At 38.4% G+C, this 15126-nt stretch overlaps 1 protein-coding gene across 1 annotated transcript in view; it reads left to right on the forward strand.

The window, feature by feature from the left end:
• Positions 1-15126, forward strand: part of LOC150082396 (splicing factor U2AF 50 kDa subunit-like) — a 282501-nt gene that overhangs the window by 21178 nt on the left and 246197 nt on the right. Inside the window, exon 2 of the mRNA XM_090380538.1 lies at positions 291-408. Within this exon, the coding sequence (XP_090236664.1) occupies positions 291-408 (118 nt within the window). The remainder of the gene's footprint in view (positions 1-290; positions 409-15126) is intronic.

Consider the following 15126-nt stretch of genomic DNA (forward strand, 5'->3'; position numbering starts at 1 on the left):
CTGTGGGACTCCACTAATAACATTAGTCCATATGTGGCCCTCCAGTGTAAATATTATTTTGGCCGGTTGACAGGATCAAAAAGAGAATCCAAAAATACAGTAAACACTTGAGATGTATAACAAGTAAACTCAAATTATTTTAATATATATTGTTTTAAGGTATGTCCTTTATTTTAACTAATTTTGACTTGACTTATTTTACTATTATTATATACTTTCAGAGAGAAAATGATAAAACCATTTAAAAATTTTGATTTCTAAGGAACTTTAAATCCTTTTTTAAATTTTAGACTGGGATAAAGATCGACGTCGTGAAAAACGAAGAGATCGTTCAAGATCCCGGTCTCGTTCTAGAAGCAGAGGAAGGGGTCGTAGGTCACATTCTCGTTCTAGGGACAAGAAGAGAAGGTAAATTGATTTTTGCACATGGTATTTTTGCTAATTGCAGTCTGAGTTAAATCAATATTCAGTTTGGTAAATGGGATCAAAATAAAATAACCAGTTTTCGTAAAATAAAACAACTTTTATAGACAAAATCTGATAAATCTTATCAGGTTGTTTACAGACAGTATTATAATTATAAGTTAGCTTTTGTTTAATTTAAGCAAATTACCTTGGTAATTAAACAGATAATTCAGCATTTTAAACAAGGTTACACCCTCTACTTCTCCATCAATTGCATAAAAACTGAAATTAAGTAATAAACTGATATTAAAACACTATACTGTATAAGAAAGAAATAGTATTCTACATATCACTTTAAAATTTTGGTTTAGATTTAATCGTGTTATCTATTACTTGTTTATTGCATAAGGACTGGAAAGAAGTTGCAGGAGTTTCTTTAACAAGGGTCCAGAAAGCCTATCACTTGGAAAAGAGGTAAATTTTCCACTCCTATGCTGTACAAAGCCAACCTTGAATATATTAAGTGGTTCTGGTATTGAATCTTTCTGTCCTTGAAGCCTGTTCACAGACATCCTCTAGGGCATAGATGCATTGGATGTGCCACAGCAGGACCCCTGATCTAGGGGGGACCCCAATCAAAGAGCCATCAAGGTCTCAACATAAATAAATGAGGCCCCTTAACCCCTTTTGGATCCATATCCCAAGTACCTCTGCACTTCCCTGCTCTCAGGCAAGGCGCCTCCGTAGCCAGGTGGGCAGGAGCGGCAGTGCATAGCACACGCTCCTTGATTAGACCGGGGTTCGAGCCCATGACCACCAAATACGGAGGATGCGGAAAGGTCAGGGAATGACCACCACATATCCTCGGAACAATATGTCCTTAGTTGCTAATGCTCCTAAAAACCAAATAACAACAACAACAGCTCTCAGGCATGACAAACTAGGGCTTTCTACATGGCAGTTTAAAATGCTGATGGAAATGATATTCAGGTGACAAGGTGACACTTGAGTCGAGTTGACTGAAATTTGGTGAAGTTCAGTTTTTTTTTTTACAATAACCACATCCTCTGCTTGCACCTTTGCAATGGTGAGACTGTTAGTAACCCTGGGTATAACCCCCATGAGCACCTAGTATATTAGAGGTGACCACCCAGGTGTGAACCGATGATAAGCTGGAGTTGAGGTGAGGTGTGGTGGTTGCAGTACACAAAGGAATGTCACCCCAGAAAATGCTGAATAGTAGATAACTTTCATTAACTGGTGCAATACCATCACTTTACTTATTGGAGGCTTGAAATGGTGAAACCCATATTTAATCTCCACAGAAAAGTCTTTCTTACATTTCAAGGATACAGCTCTGAAACAGTGTTTGCAGGATGGCCACCAGATAGCACTCTTGACAAAACCTATTGGTAACTCTCTAGGAGGCATCCATATCAGCTAGTATGTATCTCACTACCGCATAGTGACTTTGATAGATTGGTCCTTGATGCTGTCATAGACACTCTCAGAAATGACAAACTGGGCTTGCTACCTAGGAGTTTTAAATGCTGATGGAACTGTGATATTCAGGTGACACTTGAGTCAAGTGGACCAAATTTTGGTGAAGTCCGGTTATTCTGCGACAACCAAATCCTCTGCTTGCACCTACATGATAGTGGGACTGTTAGTAATGGGTGTAATCCCCATGTACAATTCCTGAAATATAATGCCAGTGTATTTGAGGTGACCACCCAGATGCAAACCAACATAAGCAGGGTTTCAGGTATGGCATTCACATTACACGGAGAAATACCACCCCTCTGTGTTACCAGGCATTGCTAAGTGGTAGATAACTTTAATTAACCAGTGCAGTACTACTACTACTACTTTGCTAATATATTGGAAGCTTGAAGTGATAGAATACATGTTTAGTCTCCAGAGCAAAGCTCCAGCAACCCCATCATCTCTTCAATCATGCAGTATGGTTAACATGATTAATGACTTTAGAGGTTATAATGGGCATAGTGGTGAGATCCAACCTTACATTTTGAGAGTACAGCTCTAAAATGGTGTTCGCAGGACAGCTGCTAGATAGTCTACCGGACTGAGCCTGTTGTAATTCTCAGGAGGCTTTCCGATCGCTATTGTATAATGTCGCTGCTCTACACTGACAGATAGTGATTGGGGGAGAGAGTTCCAATAGTGTGTGTGTGTGTGCAGGAGGCATTGTTGAGGCCACGTCATGTCAAGGAGCTGGGTATATTCTTGCTCTGTCTGTTCCATATCGAAAAAATTTCATTACTTCATACATGTCCTCCCCACCTCTCACTACTGAATACCTCATGAATAGTCAGACTAATAGAACAAACTTATCTGCAAGAGATCTAAACCTCCCAAACACTTCCTCATTCATTTCACAAATATATGTGGTCTCAGTTCCAATCTCAATGTCCATTTCCACTTAGTCTGCCCAGCCCCCATATACTTTTTTTGACAGGATCCCAATTATCTGTTGATTCAGCCATTGCTCATTTCAGTTTACTAGTTATTTGCTGTGCAATTCCTTTCACTTTAAAGGTGATACTTGTTTGTATGTCTGCTCTAATATTTCCTGTCAGATTATTAATTTGGAATCTTCACTTTTTTTATCTTCTCTGGTTTAAAATCTCTCTACTCCATTCTGTTAAATTCATCTCTTTCCTCTATCGTTCTCCCAACTCCACTAATCGATTGGGACACTTTGACACTTGACTTTCTTCCATCAGCATTTTTAACAGTGACTGCAACAGTGCGATTGCTACTGCTAGCGACTTTCTTAACAGTAAGATAATTTTCCTTAGTGATTTTAAGTTCACAACACCAGCTAGCTTCAGTTTTCTACTCATATAGCCCTAGCTGGTCGAGAAGCTGAGGCTTTTGCAATTACTAATGACCTCTCACAGATTTTTCATTTACCTTCCAGAATACCAGACAATCCTAATCACACAGCCAACACAATGATCTTTTTCTCATGAACTATTCTTCAAAGTACACAGTTAAAGTGAATGGTCCTCTAGCACATTAGCTCACCTCTTGGTGACTAGTATATTAGAGGTAACCACCCAGGTGTGAACCGATGATAAGCAGGAGTTCAGGTGAGGTGTGGTAGTTGCACCACACAAAGGAATGCCACCCCAGAAAATGCTGAATAGTATATAACTTTCATTAACTGGTGCAATACCATCACTTTACTTATTGGAGGCTTTATCACTTTACTTATTGGAGTGATGGTCTCTTCTCCAATGTAGTGTTTCTCTAATGGCCACTCTCAGCCTTGTGTTTGCATTATTGAATGCAAAATGGAGAATCTGCGAGATTTCTCTTCTTTTCCTTGGTTGGATTACTGTTTTAAATCTTATGATGTCAATGTTTGTTCAGATCTTGTCAGTGAAATTATGCTTGTAGAGATGAAATCCTACCAGCATAATTTTCTCCACTGTGGAATAAAGCTATGCTTTATTCCACAGTCCACCGTAAAATCTCCTCGTTTATTTTCCTTGGTTTCCAAGGTTTATTATAAACCTTGGAAACAAGGTTTATTAAGCATTTTTTAATCAGTCCAAACTAGATTTCTAACAGACTAAGAGTAGAAAATTTGCCTTTTGTCTAAATGGCAGTTGACCATTCGAGGCACTTTGTTGGCTGTATGTTTTGCTCATCCATACTCCAAGCTCTGGTAAAACCTGATCATTCTGTTGCTATGTCTGCCAAAGATAAAGCTGACTTGCTGGTATCCTACTTTTCTTCAAACTCTTGTGTTGACGATATTGGTAAACCACCGCCTACTATTTCTGGTACCCTCCACTTAATACCTCTTGTAATCTTCTATCAAAAAGAATGCCAGAAGAACTCTGAACAATCTTAATACCAATAAAGTTGTGGGTATTTCTCCACTTCTTAATCAAGCTGATCAAGCTCTCAGCTGCCTAAATCAATGCCAGAGCTCACTCCTGTGCATCAGGCAACATGGTGGTAATCTCCAAGGCAGAATCCAACGCTGGTCCCACAGGAACCATTTATTGTTGATGACTCTATTGTCAGGGAGATGGGGAATATATTATGCAAAAAGGATATGTAGAACTGGACCAGGGTTTGTCTACCAGGGGCAAATATTGATGACTTTGAAGAACATATATCATCTTTTAAGAGCACAAGAGGCGATATTGTTCTACACATTGGCATATTTAATGACCTTAAGAGTAAGAGATCTGCTGATTTAATTAACAAGTGAATGTTGAAAAAACGTTACGAGCTAGAGTTGAATTTGAAAGTATCTGCAATTTTGCCCAGACACAATAGGAGGGAGTATATGATGAAAGCCTTGTCAATCAATTTGGCCCTGGAGAGATTGTGCAAGGCTCGTGTGGTAGGATTTTTTTCAGTGTGGTCTGTGCTTACTAATAGGAGAGACTGCTTCTACAGGGATGGGATACACTTAAATCGAAAGGGTGCAAGAATATTTGCTGATGCTATCGAGGCAGTGTTAGGATTGTTGGAAAACTAGCTTGGGGGATTCACAGACTAAAAGATTAACAGTAGCCGCAGACAGAGGCGAAAGCTGTTCTTGCACTGCTTCTATTGTAATGAGCAGCAGCCTAGAGAGAAAGTTTCTGGGGACTTCAAGAGCTGCTGGGAGTTATCATGGAACAAATAAATACATGGACTGTGTTCAGATAACTAAGAGTAAGAACAAGTGCATGTAGACCAATACTAGAAGTAGAGTAAATATATTTGATGAATTTGAAGTGCTGATCAAAACATCAAAGGCAGATATTGTTGGGATATCAGAGACATGGTGTCACACAGATATAAGCAGTGCAGAATTGGAATTTGGGGAGAATAATGTATACAGAAAGGATAGATAGGGTAGAATATGCTGTTAGTTAAGAAACGCACAAAATCTAGGCAGATTTTGTGTGTAACATTAACTAGGCAACATCAAAGCAGATATTGTTGGGATATCAGAGACATGGTGTTACACAGATATAAGGAAGCAGAACTGGAATTTGGGGAGTACAATATGTACAGAAAGGATAGACAGGATAGGAAGGGAGGAGGGGTTATGCTATTAGTTAAGAAACACATAAAATCCAAGGAAGTGAAGCCAGTCGACATCGCTGGACAGTGCAGTGCAGTGTCAAGTCAGTTTCGTGTGACATAAGCATTGGGAGATCAAAATTGAGAGTAGGAGTGTGCTATAGGCCTAATGACTCTGATGAGTATAATAAGAACGGTACAGGGAAATAGTGGGCCAGTAAATCAGAGTCTTATAATGGGGGATTTTAATTTCCCAGATATTGACTGGAATTTGTGGGTTGGTCATTCACACACTAGCAAGGCTTTTGTGGATTTATTGGATGATTGTTTTCTTCATGAGCATGTTCGTGAGGCAACTAGAGGGAGTGATGCTCTTGATCTGATAATCTGCAGATAAAGGAACCACTAGGTGGCAGTGATCACAGTGCTGAAGTGCGATTTACTCAGAGGTAACTACCACCAGGGGTAAAGGGAAGGGTTTTTGCTTTCGTAAAGGCGACTATGATGGTCTGAGACAGTATTTAAATTCTACACAGTGGGACCAACTGATGATGTTACCAACGGCAAATTCAAAATGGGAAGCATTCAAAGAACTTATCTTGGTAGCTACTACACGTTACATACCAACTAAGAAATATTGTTCAAGATTTAGGCCTAAATGGATGTCAGATGAACTAATGAGACATATGGCAGAGAAGAAAAATGAATGGGATACATATAAATTAACACGTGACACAGAAGCCTATAATAGATACAAGTTGATCTGTAACCAAGTTACAAAGGAGGTTAGGCAGGCAAAGGCAGATTACGAGAAATCTTTGGCAAGGGATGCAAAAAAAAACAGCAAAGAGTTCTTTACTTATGTAAACTCTAGAAGGAAGGGGATGAATCAGATTCGTCCACTTGATATCGATGGTTCAACTGTTGATGATCCTGCTCAGGTAGCTAACAAACTAAATGAATATTTTGCATCGACATTCACACATGAGGAGTTATTCAGCGAGGGGAATGCCAGAGGTGTATTCAATTTTGGCAGTAAGCTAGATAATCTTGTAATAACTGAGAGTAAAGTGGAGGAGAAATTGTTGAAGATAAACACAAGAAAGGCACCTGGGGTGGATGGGATCTATCCAGTTATATTAAAGGAGGAAGCAATGGAAGTAAGCAAACCCTTAGCCATAATTATGAGAGCTTCCTTGGACTCAGGGGAAGTACCCATAGACTGGAGATATGCAAATGGGACTCCAATTCACAAAGGAGGATCAAAGGCTGACACAAGTAATTATAGACCTGTGAGTTTAACTTCTGTTCCAGGAAAATTAATGGAGGCACTGGTTAAAGAAGCACTGCAGGATCATCTAGACAAGACTTCAGTTATAGCTCGGACACAGCATGGTTTTGTTAAGGGAAAGTCTTGCCTAACCAATTTGATTGGATACTATGATGTAGTCACAAAAGAACTGAATGCAGGGAATAATTTTGATATTATATATTTGGATCTTAGAAAGGCTTTTGATACTGTTGTACATGAAAGACTGCTGCACAAATTGGAGCAGTGTGGCATTGGAGGCAAATTGCTGCTACGAATAAAGGGATGGTTGAGGGCCAGAAGACAGAGACTGGTAATCAATGGACACCACTCATCATGAACTAATGTTATTAGTGGAGTCATCAGATTTCAGTGTTGGGTTCATTATTGTTTTCTGTATTTATAAATGATATTGATGATGGTATATCAAGCTTAATGTCCAAGTTTGCAGACGATTCAAAGGTTGGCAGGATTGTTAAGGACACTACTGATGCTATGCTGCTGCAACAGAATCTGGAAAGGTTGAGCAGATGGGCTGAGAGGTGGCAAATGAAGTTTAACATTGACAAATGTAAAGTATTACATATGGGAAACAGCAACCCCAGAGCAACGTATCAACTCTGTGATACTACACTGACAGTGGTAGAGAATGAAAAGGACCTGGAGGTAATTGTGCAGGCAGAAATGTAGTTCTCTGAGCAGTGCAGATGGGCTGCAAGAGTATCTCATGGTGTCTTGTCAATGATATACAGGAATTTTTCTAGCAGGGATAAGGAGGTGATTAATCTCTTGTATAAGGCAATGGTCAGGCCACACTTTGAGTACTGTATACAGGGCTGGACACCTCATTTCAAGAAGGATGTAGAGCTGCTGAAACGAGTACAGAGAAGGGCAACAAGATTAGTGAATGAACAAAGGGTTGCTCTTACGAAGGAAGGCTTTAGTTTTGCAAATTACAGTGTCTGGAGACTAGGCACCGGCGAGGTGATCTGATTGAGGTGTATAAAGCCTTGAATGGTTTGAGCATGCTAAATGCTGATGGGATTCTTCCTCTTTGAGAGGGCATAAATTCAGATTGAGGAAAGGCAGATGTACGATAGATGTGCAGCAATTTGCATTTAGCCAGCGGGTAGTTGGTTGGTGGAACAGACTTCCATCCCTTGTTGTGGAAGTTGATAGCTTAAATAAATTCAAGGCTCAGCTGGACAGTTATTTCGAACGAACAGAGGGATGAAATAGAAGTGTTTTTTTTTTTTTTTTTGGCTGATGCTGCATAAGCTTGCTTTCATGCATCATATGCCTCTACTAATGCTAATGCTAATCTAAGGAAGTGCATCCAATTGACATGGGTGGACAGTGCAATGTTGAGTCAGTTTGGTGTGACATAAACATTGGGAAAGGGAAAATGAGTGTAGGAGTGTGTTATAGGCCTAATGACTCTGATGAGTACAATGAACAATTGTGCAGAGAAATAAAGTGAGCCAGCAAATCATAATGTCTTGTAATGGTGTATTTTAACTTTCCAGGTATTGACTGAACTTGTGGGTTGGTCACTCGCATGCTGGCAAGATGTTTGTGGATTTACTGGAGGATCAGCGACATGTTCGAGGGACAACCAGAGGGGATAATACTCTCAGAGGGGATGATCTGATTATTAGTATTAGTAATGGCTGCATGGTGCAATAAAGCCTATGGCTTATACTGCACAAGCCAAAAAAAAAAAAAAAAAACGAATAGAACAATGATAAAAAATAATTAAATAAATATATAAATAATAATAATTAATAAAAGAAAAAGAAATTAAACCTATCATCCTATGTGCTTTCCTGACCCTAAGGTACTATCCAGATGACCTTTGAATTTCCCCAAACTGTCAGCCTCTACCACCCATGTAAAAAAATAAAAAAAAAACTTCCATTTCACCCCTCCGTTCATTTGAAATACCTGTCCACCTGAGCCTTAAATTTATTTAGGCTATCAACTTCCACAACAAGGGATGGAAGTCTGTTCCACCAACCAACTACCCACTGTCTAAAGGCAAATTTCCGCACACCTATCCTATATCTGTCTTTCCTCAATCTGAATTTATGCCCTCTCAGGTGATTATTCTGAGCAAGAGGAAGAATCCCATCGGCATTGAGCATGCTCAAACCATTCAAGGCTTTATACACCTCTATCAGATAGATCACCTCGCCGGTGCCTAGTCTCCAGACACTGTAATTTGCAAAACTTAAGCCTTTCCTGCAGTCCAATCTAAACATTTCCCCGTGTAACTTGAATTTATGTCCCCTAATTCTAGCATCATTTATAATCTTGAAAATTTCGTCATCATTCATTTTACTGATTCCTCTCAGAGCTTTAAGCACCTCAGTCAAATCTCCTCTAAGGTGTCTAGTTTCGAAACTCTGCAACCCACATATTCGAAGTCTTTCTTCATAAGGACACCTTTTTGCCGATCTCACCAGGCAAGTTACCTGTCTTTGCACCCTTTCAAGAAGCTCGATGTCTTTCTTTAGGTGCAGTCTCCATACTTGAACACAGTATTCCAAGCGTGGTCTAACAAAAGCCTTTATATAATGGGATTATCACGTCCCTATCTCTACTTGCAAAAGTTCGATAGATCATCGATAGGACACCATGGGCCTTCCTTGCAACCTGTTTACAATGCTCAGAGAATTTCATGTCTGACCGTATTGTAACACCCATGTCCCTTTCCTCCAGTACTGGACTCCACCAAGTGAATAAGTTATTTTGGGATTACTGTTTCCCAGGTGTAATACCTTACACTTTGTTGGATTAAAGCATAACTGCCATATTTCTGACCATTCCTGAAGTCTATCTAGGTCTCTCTGAAGAAGATCAGCTTGACGGTGATCATTAACTACTCTACCAATTTTAACGTCATCTGCAAATTTAGACATCACGCCCTCTATCCCTTCATCGATGTCGTTTATGAAAATTAAAAACAACAGTGGTCCTAATACTGATCCTTGGTGAACCCCACTTCTTACATCAACCCAATCTGAGGAATAGCCATTTATCACAACCCTCTGCCTCCTGCCCTGAAGCCATCCTGCTCTCCATCTAAGGATTTTCCCAGTGATTCCAACCTGTTCCGGCTTATAAAGCAACCGCTCATGACTGAGTCAAAAGTTTTGCTGAAATCTAAATAAACAATGTTGAAATTATTCCCTAAATCCAGCTCGTGAGCGACCCTTTTAAAATAGCAAACCAGATTTGTTAAACATGATTTTCCCTTTACAAAACCATGCTGAGTATCCTTGAGAATTTCAATTCGATCCTGAATTCCACCCTTGATCATTGCCTCCATGATTTTCCCTACCACTGAAGTCAGACTGACAGGTCGATAATTTCCCACTTCACCCTTATGTATGGGAAATACATTGGCACTTTTCCAATCCAAGGGAATCTCCCCAGAGTCTAGTGATGCTCGCATAATTAGCCTCAATGGTTCAATGCACTCACTTGCCGCCTCACTTAAGATTATAGGGTATATTCCATCTACTCCAGGAGCCTTACTGGCCTGTAGGCTCGAAAGTTTTTTCATTAAATAATCTTGCGAAATTTCATTATCATTAATTACATATTTTTCAACTTCGCTCCCACAATTTCCCATTGCCCCAAAAGGTTTTTCATTTGTAAATATCGATGCAAAATAACTGTTGAGTTCATCTGCAACGGCAGCTGGTGTATTTAATACTATCCCCTTTCCCTTACGTAAAGGTTCGATCTGGTTTGGCTCTATTACAGATCATCTTGTAGCTGTTATAGGCTTCAGTACTTTTTATTGCTCTGTAACCTTTCCATCCCACCTTTTTCTGTTCAAGTAATGTGGCAACTTCACTGTTCATCCAACTTGAACCCTTCTCGTGGAGTATTTTTTTAATGGTAAATGCGCATTCAAGGCATCTATGATTAATGTTTTAAAAGCATACCACAGTTCAAATGTATTCATTCTCCGTTCGATATCTATCCATTTAATAGAGGTCATGTAGTACCTTAAGGCATCCTAATTTCCTTTTCTGAAATTAAAACCCATTCCTTTTCTTTTACTACTGCTACCTCTCTCATCATCATTCACCGTAGAACTCCGTGATCACTTCCTGCTACTGGTTCCTCTACTGTCAGCCCTGTTATGTCATCTGATTCATGTGTGATGATGAGGTCTCGGATATTCTTTTTTCTAGTACTTTCCCTGACATGTTGATACAAATAACAGTCATCTAGTTGATTTAAAAATTTTGTTCCCCATGTCAAGTTTCCTTCCCATTTACTCCAGTCAATTAAGAGGCAAATTGAAATCACCTATAATAAGACATTGACGCTTACTTGCCCATTCCATTTGCATGTAGAGGCTTTCGTCATAATCTTCACAATCACCTGGTCTGTAGATTACTCCTACTCTCATTATATCTTTGTTTCCAATTATCTCAAACCATACAGATTCTATACTAGCATGTGAAATATCTGAATCCGGGAAAGCTATCATCGCACTCAGGCTGCTTCTGATAAGAAGCATTACCCCACCACCCCTTCTATCTACCCTATCCTTCTTAAATACATTATACAAGCCGTACTGAAACTCATCCTCCCCAATTTCCGGGTGACACCACGTCTCTGTAAGCCCTATTATGTCCGCATTACTTGTTTTAACCAGCAGTTCGAATTCGCTCGAATTATCAGCAGTGATGACTCATGCATTAGGAATTTGCAGATAAAGGAAGCACTAGGTGACAGTGATCACAGTCTACTGATGTGGGATTTACTTAAAGATGTAACTATGATCAAGGGTAAAGGGAAGGGTTTTTGTTTTCGTAAAGGTGACTACAGTGGTCTCAGGCAGTTTTGGAATTCTATACATTGGGATCAACTGATGATGTTAAAAACAGTGAATTCTAAATGGGAGGCCTTCAGGGAATTAATCTTGGAAGCTACTAGGCTTTTCATACCAAGTAAGAAATACTGTTCAAGATTTAGGCCTATTGGATGTCAGATGAACTAATGAGGCTCATGGCAGAGAAGAAAAATGTGTGGGATGCATATAAATTAGCAGGTGACACAGAAGCCTACAGCAGATATAAGCTAGTCTCTAATCAAGTCACAAAGGAGATTAGGCAAGCAAAGGCTGATTACAAGAAATCCTTGGCAAAGGATGCAAAGAAAAACAACAAAGACTTCTTTGCTTAAGTAAACTCTAGAAGGAAGATGATGAATCAGAATGGTCCACTTTATGTTGGTGTTTTGACTGTTAGCATTAGTAGAGGCATTTATGAGGATCCTGCTCAGATAGCTGACAAACTGAATGAGTATTTTGCATCTACATTCATACACATGGGGAATTCTGTAAGGAAAGGGAAGACAGAAGTTTACTAAACTCTAACTGCGAGCTAAATGATTTTGTAATAACGGAGAGCAAAGTGTAGGAGAAATTGTTGAAATTAAACATAAAAAAGGCACCTGGGGCAGATGGAATCTATCCAGTTATATTGAAGGAGGGAGCAAGGGAAGTAAGCAAACCCTTAGCCATAATTATGAGAGCATCCTTAGATTTAGGGGAGGACTCCATGGACTGGAGATCTGCAATTCACAAAGGGGTTTCAAAGGGTGATGCATATAATTATAGACCTGTTAGTTTAACTTCTGTTCTGGGGAAAATAATGGAGTTACTGGTTAAAGAAGTGATGCATGATCATCTAGACAAGACTGCAGTAATAGTTCAGACACAGCATGGATTTGTTAAGGGGACGTCTTGTTTGACCAATTTGATTGGATACTACGATGTTGTCACAAAGGAACTGGATGCAAAAAATAATTTTGATATCATATATTTGGATTTTAGGAAGGCTTTTGATACTGTTGCACACGGAAGACTGCTTTACAGATTGGAGCAGCATGGCTTTAAGGACGAGTTGCTGCAGTGGATAAAGGGATGGTTGAGTGGGAGATGGCAGAGAGTGATAATAAATGGACACTGCTCTATGTGGACTAATGTTATTAGTCCACATAAAGCAGTACATTAATAAATACATAAAACAACAATGGATACTCCATTGTTGTTTTATGTATTTATTAATGATATCGATGAAGGTATATCAGGCTTAATATCTAAGTTTGCAGATGATACAAAGGTTGGCAGGGTTGTTATTGATATTAAAGATAGTATGCTACTGCAACAGATCTAGAAAAATTAGGTATATGAGAAGTGGCAACTGAAGTTTAATATTGACAAATGCAAAGTACTACAAATAAGGAGCAGTAACCCAAGAGTAATGTACCAACTGTGTGGTACTACACTCAGCGAGGTGGAGAATGAAAAGACCTGGTGGTAATTGTGCAGTCAGATATGAAATTTTCTGACAGTGCAGACAGGCTGCCAGAGCAGGTAATGGGGTATTGTCAATGATAATCAGGAATTTTGCTAGCAGAGACAAGGAGGTAATTATACCTTTGTATAAGGAATTGGTCAGGCCACACCTTGAGTACTGCACAGTTCTGAAGGCCTAATTTTAGGAAAGATGTAGAGTTGCTAGAACGAGTACAGAGAAGGGCAACAAGATTGGTGAGAGAAACAAAGGGGTTCTGTTACCAGGATAGGCATAAATTCTGTAAGTTGCAGCATCTGGAGACTAGGCACCGGCGAGGTGATATGATTGAGGTGTACAAGGCCTTGAATGGTTTGAGCTCAATGCTGATGGGATACTTCCGCTTACTCAGCTTAACTGAGAAGGGCATAGCTTCAAATTGAGAGAAGACAGTTGTAGAATTAATGTGCAGAAGTTTGCATTTGTCAGTAGTTGATTGCTGGAACAGACTTCCATTTGTTGTTGTGGATGTTGATAGCTTAAATAAATTTAAGGCTGAACTAGACAAACATTTGGAGTGACTGGATGGGTGAAATGGGAAGGTTTTTTTTTTTTTTTTTTGGCTGATACTCTGTAAGCTTGCTTTTTTCTGCATCATATGCCTCAGCTAATGCTAATGCTTATAGCTAACGCTAAAACTGAATTTTTTTTTTTTTTTATGTTAAAAACATTTTTACTGGTATTATTCCAAAAATTTGTAACGAAAAACTGTCATGCAAAAAAGCGTTACGGAAGTGACGTCAGCTTCCGCCACAGCGAATTATTGTAACTTATATTGTTGGAATCATACTTATATGATGGCAACAAGAATTTATTTTCTACTGGACTAAATTTAATGAAATTTTGCACGGAGCTTCATCTTAGCTCTATACTGGAGGAAAAACTTTCAAACCTCTGAAAATTGCAGTGTTTTCCCAGGATAGTGGAAAATATGAACATGTGATCAAGGAAATTTTCTGACCTAATAAATGGGATAATGTGGACGTATAGAATATTGTTGGAAAGCTAAGGAATTTAGAAACAGAAATATTAAGGTTTTAAGATACAAAAAAACTTTTAGAAACTGGGAAATGCATTAATTCAAAAATGCATCTGGTTTCAAGTCACCTGATGCTTTCAGATTGAATGTAATTTTTTCTTTACAATTAAACTCTGAGGCTGGAAAAGAGTTCTACACATTTATGAAAACATTCTTCAACTTGGACATGTCATCAGATCTTTCGATAAATACTACACATAATGGAACAACTATAGATGATGTATTTAGTCTTCAACTCTTCAATGTAAAAATTATATATCCTACTTTAGTCATTACAAACCAATACTTTCAGTGACTGATATATAATTATTATTAATAAAATAAAACCATTGCTATATTATTATCCATGAATTTTATTAATATCTGAAAATTAAAATGTTTTTAATGCCTGTCAATGACTCTTAAATGTAAAACACATTAAATATGCAAACAGCAGGACACATTATGTACCAGATACATAATTTTTTTTTTTTATTTAATTTAGAATTCTGATGTTGATGAGTAAAGTAGTATATTTCCTATTTTTAAAAGCAGAAATACTATATTTGGTTATTAAATCTTGTACTGCTAAACAAGTGGCATTCTGTAACTCTATAAACTTCTATTGTACTGAAAATACAAATAATTGTCTTTGTAACTCTTGATGAAAAACTTTGATATGTAGAATATTTCCTTCTCTAAAGTTTCAGAAATTAAGGAAAGTGATTTTATTGTTGTTCTGAAGTACCTGCTTAAAGTTAGCTTTAATGGTGAAACTTGTTAAATCTTCTTTTCCCATTAAGCATGCTGCTTGTTGGGTTAAAGTAGATCATCTTTTCATCTCTTTCTTGGCCTTCCTCTATTTCGTTTGCCATTGGCTTTTCAGTTATTTACTATTTTTCTCACCTATTGTTATCCATTCTATATATGTTTTTTTTCATATTTATTAAATA

This window comes from Mastigoproctus giganteus, chromosome 8 (genome assembly GCF_048544385.1).
Source record: "Mastigoproctus giganteus isolate SK-2022 chromosome 8, ASM4854438v1, whole genome shotgun sequence".
In the NCBI taxonomy this organism is placed as follows: domain Eukaryota; kingdom Metazoa; phylum Arthropoda; class Arachnida; order Uropygi; family Thelyphonidae; genus Mastigoproctus; species Mastigoproctus giganteus.